The sequence below is a fragment of the Symsagittifera roscoffensis genome, chromosome 1 (assembly GCF_963678635.1).
Source record: "Symsagittifera roscoffensis chromosome 1, txSymRosc1.1, whole genome shotgun sequence".
NCBI classification, from domain to species: Eukaryota; Metazoa; Xenacoelomorpha; order Acoela; family Convolutidae; genus Symsagittifera; species Symsagittifera roscoffensis.
In genome coordinates this window covers 15,805,581-15,814,312 of record NC_087062.1, presented here as the reverse complement: position 1 = coordinate 15,814,312, position 8,732 = coordinate 15,805,581, and the positions used below count along the sequence as shown (strand labels likewise).

The 8,732-nt window shown below is 41.5% G+C and overlaps 1 protein-coding gene across 1 annotated transcript; it reads right to left on the bottom strand.

Moving 5' to 3' along the window:
• Positions 1-951: 951 nt before the first annotated feature.
• Positions 952-6,537, bottom strand: LOC134848333 (uncharacterized). Its single transcript, XM_063865773.1, has one exon. The coding sequence runs from the start codon at positions 6,535-6,537 to the stop codon at positions 952-954; it is 5,586 nt and encodes a 1,861-aa protein (XP_063721843.1).
• Positions 6,538-8,732: the final 2,195 nt, after the last annotated feature.

Genomic DNA, 8,732 nt, shown 5'->3' with positions numbered 1-8,732 from the left:
CAAATAAATTAGGAATTGGGATAAAAATAATCAATTTTAATCAATTTTATTTGTATCGGAAAATGGTTGGTTTGAAACGCTTGAAACTGGATGCGGGCGATGTAAATTTTACGGGGCTATTTTTTGCTTCTCCTCCCCAACCGACCCCCCCCCCCCCGCCCCACATGACTTAAGAATCAATTGCATAGTGCAAAAGGTTATGAAAATCAAATACATTCGACACTATGCCTAATTAGTCCGCATACCAATTTGTTTAACAGTTATAAATTTGGGTAAATTACCTGAGGAGAGTAATACACCAATTGTTAGTAAGGGTAGTTTTAAGGGTTGAGTCAAAGGAGTTCCATGCAGTTGGGCATCAGTTGGAGTAAGTACATGAAAAATAATACAATAGTAAATCAGGGATAAAACTAAGGTAAATATAATATCATAAATAGGGATATTATATTACATGGTACGGGGAATACTAGAAGGCGAACGTTAGAAAAGGGGAACTGTTAATAAGGGGGTTATTCAGAAAAGTTGATATTAATCCCGAGTTTTCGTATAAATTGAAACATTGTTTTACCTGAAAGTTTGTCATTTCCTTGTAAGTCATGCTGTTTTTGAAAAGTTGAGAGAAACGAGTGAGTCAGCTTGGCTGTAATGTCAAAAGTCAAGTTGAGAGAAAGGTGACCTTAATTGTTTACAATTAACAACCGCCCACATTTGCAGAGCTTGCAAATAAAGTATTGAATAAAATAGTAAGGATACGGTAAAATACAAAGATAAGGGAACCAGTAGATAAGGGAACCAGAAATTGTTCTTTTTCATCTTCATCTTGGTTTGTCTATCGTTGAGCTGATTGTCTTAGTTGAATTGACGAGTCGTAGATTTGTTCATCTTTGTCGAGTTGATATGTTGAAGGCTGAGTTGCGTGATTATTTGGTTGGTTAGCTATTTGGAGCTTGGTTACTGCGAAACTGGGAAAACGCGGCTCAATTTGACCACAGGTCGAACTTTGAATCCAGTTGGCGTTTTCAGCTTCACTGAGCGGACTATTCCATCTTGTCCAGGAAAGGTTTCCACCACTTTAGCAAGAGGCCACAGTCCACGAGGTGTAAAATCCTCCAACATCCAGACCATGTCGTCGGGTTGCAAATTGGAAGTCGCAGAAGTCCACTTTGATCGTTTCTGCTGACCTGGTAAGTACTCTCGAAGAAAGCGATTCCAGAAGTGATCTGCGAGTAGTTGGGATGCTTTCCATGATTTTGACAGAGATAAATCCTTGTCCTTGAAGATACCAGGCGGTAAATTTGGAGTTCCACGACCAAGAAGGAAATGGTTGGGAGTGAGAGGCAGATCATCTTTGATGTCGTCAGACACATTGGTTAAAGGTCGTGAATTCATGGTTGATTCAATTTCGGTCGTGAAAGTAGCCAGTGTTTCATAGGAGAGTGTTCTTGATCCGATGACTTTGTACAGGGAAAGTTTAAATATCTGAACTAGTCGTTCCCAAGAACCACCAAAATGAGGGGCCGCAGGACGGTTGAATTTCCATTCGAGTGATACGTTCAGCTGATTGATGCTTTCCACAAATTCTTTGTTCTTTTCCAAGTTGTCTAGACATTTCTTCAGCTCAGAATTGGAGCCCACAAAACTTGTCCCACAATCAGAAACCATTTTCGATGGTTTTCCTCGCCGGGCAAAAAAGCGTCTGATACAAAGAAGAGTGCTGTCTGTCGATAGTCCTAATGAGATTTCAAGATGCACAGCTCTGATCACTAAGCATGTGAACAGTAAAATATACGCTTGGTATTGTTTTCCTTGAAGGATGATGGGAAAAGGTCCAACGTAGTCCAATCCAGTCGTTGCAAAAGGAAAATGATTTTTTGATGGCAGTCGATCAATTGGAAGATCTGACATCTGAGGGTAGTCGACTTGTTGTTGCATTCTTCTGCAGGGTATACAACTGTGTATGATACTTTTCAGCATGACGCGGCAGCGAAGAATCCAGTAGTTTTCCTGTGCTATGGCAATTGCTTGTTCCTTTCCGCAGTGGGAATGTAGAACATGGATGTTAGCTAACAGCAGGCGAACATTGGGGTTTTCACCAGCGAGAATGATTGGATATCTAGCTGATAGCATGATAGGGGCACGCGTGAGACGTCCACGAGAACGCAGGATACCGAAGTTGTCCACAAACGGTGCTAATGTTCGAAGTCTACTTTTGCCTTCAATTGGTTTTTCTTTTTTGATGTCTGAAATTTCAGAGACAAAATCTGTCCTTTGGGCAGTTTTAATTATGAGAAAGTGCGATTTCGTTAGATGCAAGAATTGAAGATCGACCTTCGACTGTTTGTTGATCTTCCGTTTGAGATTTTCTGCGAATAAGAAGCAGTATGCAACTGTCCGTATTAGTCTTTTCCAGTTGCTGAAGCGTTTGATGTCAAATATAGGCTCAAATTTAGACTCTAATGAAGTAACGAATACAGGGATGTTCTCAAGCCGAATGTTTTCCTGTGAAGGCCATTGAGAAGAATCGTTCAACAGAAATTCCGGTCCTAGTAGCCACCGACAGCTTGAGGTCATTTCTAAAGCAATGTATCCTCTGGTACCGTCGTCAGCAGGATTTAGCAGAGTTGGAACGTGAAACCACTGTTCAGGTTTAGAAACGTCTAAAATTTTCTGAAGCCGATTAGCGACGAAAATTTTGTGTCGTATTTCAGGTGTTCGCAGCCAATACAAAACAGTAGTACTGTCAGACCAGAAATAAGTTTTTTCAACTTTGAGGTCAATTTCCTCGGAAACAAAGAGCGATAGTTGGGCAGCATATACTGCAGCTTGCAACTCGAGATTGGGAATTGTAACACGTTTCATAGGAGCGACTCTTGTCTTTCCTATTATAAACTTCAAAGATGTGGAGCCGTCGCTGTAGACTATTCTTAGGTAGCAAACAGCAGCGAGAGCGAATTCTGATGCATCACAAAACGTGTGAAGCTGGATTGAAGCAGGGTTTTCTTTATCAAAGAAGTTCCTTTGGAATGAAACAGTTTCGAAATTTTCCATTTCGTCTACCCAAAGTTTGAAATCGGGAAGTTTATCCGTGTCTAATGGAGTATCCCACTTAACACCTTGTGACCAAACAGATTGGAGAACTTTTCGAATCCGAATTGTCAATGGAGCCACTATTCCGAGTGGGTCAAATAAAGAAGCGGTATACTTCAGGAGTTTCCGTTGCGTAGCAATGCCAATACGTAGAATTTTTACAAACTTTTTGTTATCGATGAAGTAGCAGTCAGTGTTGGTATTCCAGTGAACACCGAGAACTCGTTGATGTTTAGGCGTTGGATCATTAGGGCTGACTAAAATATTTGGATCAATTGAATCCAGGAATGGTTTACTGTTTGAGTTCCACTTATTCAAGTTGAACCCACCTCGAGATAAAGATCCTCGTAGTTGTGTCATTTGTTGGAGGGCTTCTTCTACCGTTGACGAAATGACATACAAATAATCCATGTAGATATTCCGTTGAATGATTTCAGAAGCCAGAGGAAAGTCGTTTTTACTGTCTGATGCACATCGTCGTACTGCGTAGCAAGCCACGCATGGTGAGTCTGTGGCACCGAAAATGTGTCGTGTATATTCGTGAGTTTCTAATTTACCATTTTCTTTCCAAAGGTATCTTAGAAAAGGTCTATCCTTTGGGCTGACTAGCACTTGCATAAACATAGCATCTATGTCAGCAGATATTGCTATTTTATTTTGTCGAAAGCGAATTATGAGACCTGTTAAGTTGCACAAAAGATCGGGCCCTTTGAGCAAACTCGAGTTGAGGGATTTACCCTGAAAAATGCTGGAAGCATTTGAGACTCGTCTAACTTTGTCTGGTTTGTTGACATTTGTCACTGGATGATGCGGCAAATACCAAGATTTGATTGCAGTGTCATGTTTTGCATCTATTTTGGTGACAAAGCCCTTTTCTAAGTCAGTGATGACTGTTGCGCGGTATTTCTCCCTTAAATCAGGTTTACTTTTAAGGCGAAATTCGAGGCTGTTGAGTTGCTTTTCAGCTAGCCAACGGTTATTTGGAAGATCAGTATCCTCTTTCCAAAGAAGGTCAATTTGATAGTGACCATCTACTAAAGTACAAGAGTTTTCGAGAATATCGATTGCTCTTTTAGCCGATTTGGAGTGCGAGCGTTTTGAAGAAGCGATGCCTGTGTTTTCTATTTTCATCCAGTTGAGAACTTTCTGGTATAATTTTTCATCTAAGTTATTGTGTGAATGAACTTGTGTGAAGTTCACCGGAACAGATGGAACGGAATTATATTGCGTTTTGTTCCGACCTGTGCATGTCCATCCCAAAAGGGTTTCGATAGCCCAGGGAACATTCTTGGGGCCATAAACGGTATTTTTGATCTCATGATATTCTGGATTGTTGTTTCCGATGACTAGCGATATGCTATTGTCGTTTAAGTCCGGGTATTTAACATGCTTTAAATGTGGAAAATTGTTGCACATTGCGTTTAGTTGAAAAATATCAACTGGGGCCAAATTATTTTCATCTACCGTGAGTACGTCATCGAGCGTCATTGGAGTCGATGTGCTTTTGTATGCTCTAATTTGTACATCCACAGATGTAACTTGAACTGACTTGGTCTCATGATATCCAGATATGGGAAGTGAGTGCTTCTTGTTGACGTCCAAGCCTAGTTGAGTTGCCACTGAGTCCAGTAGTAGAGTTACGCAGCTACCACTATCTAAGAAAGCGTAGGTACAAAGTGTTTTATCACCATTTGATAATTCGATTGGTACAAAAGCTGATTGACCTGATCTCTGACAAGCTATTGCGCGATTCACTGCAGCTTTACTAGGGTTTTTTCCATAATTATCAGAAGGATCGTGGAGTAGAGTGTGGTGTTTTTTACCACAATTATCGGTTCGACAGAGCGATTTCGAATTGCAGTCAGTAAACCTATGATTCCCTAGACAGTTAAAGCATAAGTGCATTTTTCGGGCATGCTCTTTTCGTTGCTTAGGGTCTAAAGCTTTGAAGTGCTCGCATTTGTAGAGAGGTCCACAGGTGTCTCCACTAGGACAAGCATTCGAGTTTACATTATTCTGAGCACGAGAGTTTTGTTGATCTCCCTGATGGTTAAAGCGCTGATTTTGATTTCCTACACCATTTGTAGTAAAACCATTGAAACGGGAACCACTAGGGTGTTTAGCGTTTCCAGAAGAATTGTTAAAATTGTTATTGTTTTGGTTTCGGAAACCTGTCGGAGGCATGTCGCGACACGCCTGTGCGTACCGTTGAAACCATTGTGCTAGATGTCTCAAGGAGGGTTGATCGTAGTCTTTGTCGATGACGAAGCGATTCCATTCTAATCTCACAGGGTCGGGAAGCTTTGCCAGAGCAGTGTTCAAGTTTGTTGTAGAACAAATATCGTGAACAAAACCAAGTTGCTCAAAAGTGTCCACTAAAGTTAGGAGAAAAGCAGAAAACTGCATGTATGATTCTGGTTGAGCCAGATTTGGAGGTTTGAAATTTGCAAGACGTTGCAAAAAAGAGTTGACAATTCTATTGGTATTGCCAAAGTTTTCACGAAGACGTTGTAGTGCTAGTTCGTATGTGTCGCCGTTTGCACCATAACCAGCTATCATTAGTTTAGCTGGGCCAGTTACCAATGATTGAAGATGGATCATCTTTTCAGTTGGAGACATATTAGAATTATGAATCGATGATACGAATACACCATACCAGTGCAACCAATAGTTGGGATTGCCATTGAAAATTGTAGGCTTCAGTTTTGGCACTGATCGACTGAATGTAGTAGAAGTGTCGCTTGAATTAGTTGCCAAAGCTCGATTGTTGTTGTTAGGAGGGTTTGCAGCACTAGCTTGTTGTGAGCTGTGGTTAGGAACATCACTAGCAAATGGATTTGAAAATGATTGGTCGCCTTGAAATGGCGCCGAAAGGTTGTCGTCAGAGGCAGCTGTTCTTGCATTGCCTTGAGTATTGTTGCTCATGGTTATAAGGTTGTTGTTTGGTATATCCATTACGTTTGCAGTCGGCATGGAGGTTGCGGTTTCCTGTGGGAAAATTGAAGTAGCATTTTCTTGAGCGCTGTTATTTGGAATTGTAGAAGTAGCAGGATTCGATACTTGTTTTTTCAAATATTTTTTCACTTTCATTGAAAATACTCGGATTTTCTGTTTCAACTGTACTGTCCAGTGAGAATGTTCTTCAAAATCGTGTTCAGAACCAGCCTGTAACATTTGATCGTTCAGGGTATCAAGTTTTTGTTGGAATTGAGACAATTCAGTGAACGTTTCATTGATGAGTTCAAGATCATCTTCTTCCTCGTAGATGTTGTTTTCGAGCATGTCGATCAAAGTATTGATCTCCATTTCGTGATGACGTCGAAGCGAAACCAGTTTTCGAACGCCAGTCTCTTGAACGTTTTGATTGGTATCTTGCGTTTGGGTACCATTTTGTTCCGAAGGATCGCTGTCATTGTTTTGCGTCGTTTTATTTCTACCGGATGGGGCCATACCTTGAACCAGGAGACGTAAACCAATACCTACCAACTTATACCAGTATATGAATTTACCTTTACCAACCTACCAACTTATACCGAATACCACCGATGCTCGTAAGAAGGAGCGAAATAATGGATAAAGTTTAACCAATTACCACTGTACCTACCTCCGAGGGAAAATTGAGCGGTCGTTCAAAGTGTCCTCGGTATTAACAATTAACTGCGATTTTAAAGCTAGTCCAAGAACCTACCTGGTCCTACCAGCCTACCGACCCTACCTACCTACCAATTACCAGTATAAACGGCAAAAAAAACCGGGTGCAAAGATTAGCACCAATGAGTGTTGACCTCCCAGAGGACAACTGAGGATGACGTATTTACCTACCTACCTGTCGCTATTTAGCAGACGACCGAATTGTGATTGCTGACCTCCCAGAGGACAACTAAAGTTGATGTACCTGTTTACCTACCTGTCCTAATACCGTAGATTTATCCCTGTGCAATAAAATTTGCACTTATACCAGTTGACCTCCCAGAGGACAATTTGCCTTTATCGCTGTAGCGTAGCGAATGAGACGAACTAGAGTTGTTCGAAGCAGTTGATGAGCTAAACGAAGCTCGAATGTAGCCACGAACCCAGTGAGGCTCGAAGCAGCAGAGGAAATGAGCTCAGGTAAAGCTCGACAGGAAGCAGCCAAGAACCGAGAGGCTCAAAGCAGAAAATAAGGTGAGCTAAGACGAAGCTCGAATGTAGCCACGAACCCAGTGAGGCTCGAAGCAGCAGAAGAATGAGCTCAGGTAAAGCTCGACAGGAAGCAGCCAAGAACCGAGAGGCTCAAAGCAGAAAATAAGGTGAGCTAAGACGAAGCTCGAATGTAGCCACGAACCCAGTGAGGCTCGAAGCAGCAGAGGAAATGAGCTCAGGTAAAGCTCGACAGGAAGCAGCCAAGAACCGAGAGGCTCAAAGCAGAAAATAAGGTGAGCTAAGACGAAGCTCGAATGTAGCCACGAACCCAGTGAGGCTCGAAGCAGCAGAGGAAATGAGCTCAGGTAAAGCTCGACAGGAAGCAGCCAAGAACCGAGAGGCTCAAAGCAGAAAATAAGGTGAGCTAAGACGAAGCTGGAATGTAGCCACGAACCCAGTGAGGCTCGAAGCAGCAGAGGAAATGAGCTCAGGTAAAGCTCGACAGGAAGCAGCCAAGAACCGAGAGGCTCAAAGCAGAAAATAAGGTGAGCTAAGACGAAGCTCGAATGTAGCCACGAACCCAGTGAGGCTCGAAGCAGCAGAGGAAATGAGCTCAGGTAAAGCTCGACAGGAAGTAGCCAAGAACCGAGAGGCTCAAAGCAGAAAATAAGGTGAGCTAAGACGAAGCTCGAATGTAGCCACGAACCCAGTGAGGCTCGAAGCAAGCGGAATAAGTGAGCTCAGATAAAGCTCAAACAAATGTCATGTCGAAGAACAATGACGAAAATTGAGAGTCCAAAAAGAACTCGAATCAGGTAACCAAGGAGTCGGGCAATAAGAAAGCAAAAGTGTCAGAAAACACTTGAAGGAAGGAAGCAATGAAGGAAGCAAAGGGCCAAGAAAGGCTCGGAAGGAATATACAAGGCGTCAGATAAGACTCGGAAGGAATGAATGAATGAGTAGGGAAAGACTCGGAAACGAACAACAAATGGGTCGAGAAAGACTCGGAAAGGAATGAAACATTGAGTCAGAAAAGACTCGGAAAGGAACGCAAAAGGCAATAAAGACTCTGAACGGAATGAAAAATGAGTCGGGAAAACTGAAGTTTTTTCATAAATGAGTCACAAAAGACTCGGAATAGCAAAGCAACAAAAAACGAATTGAAAGGGGAAAATTGATGAAAATAACTTAATACATTATTCAAAGTAAATGAAGCTATGAACAATTGAAACGTTTAAAGTTTACATGGGTTAGAAATCAAGAGCAATAATTGATCTTTTTTTTTTTTAAATGTAAATCAAATAAACTGCGATTAACTGTAAATAAATGAAATAATATTGTAATGGGGAAGTATTATAACAAGATATAATAAACCGCAGACGTAAAAACTGGGGAGGAAAAACAGTAACCAACCATAAATTTTTGGTTGTGGGGGAATAAAAAACACAGTGTAACGAGCTAATCAAAACTTTTTCGGGGCGCCAATATAATGATTGGGTAATTTACCTGAGGAGAGTAATACA

Bases quoted from the DNA above. Each gene is read 5' to 3' on its own strand.
- LOC134848333 (XM_063865773.1), bottom strand. From the start codon at position 6,537: ATGGCCCCATCCGGTAGAAATAAAACGACGCAAAACAATGACAGCGAT.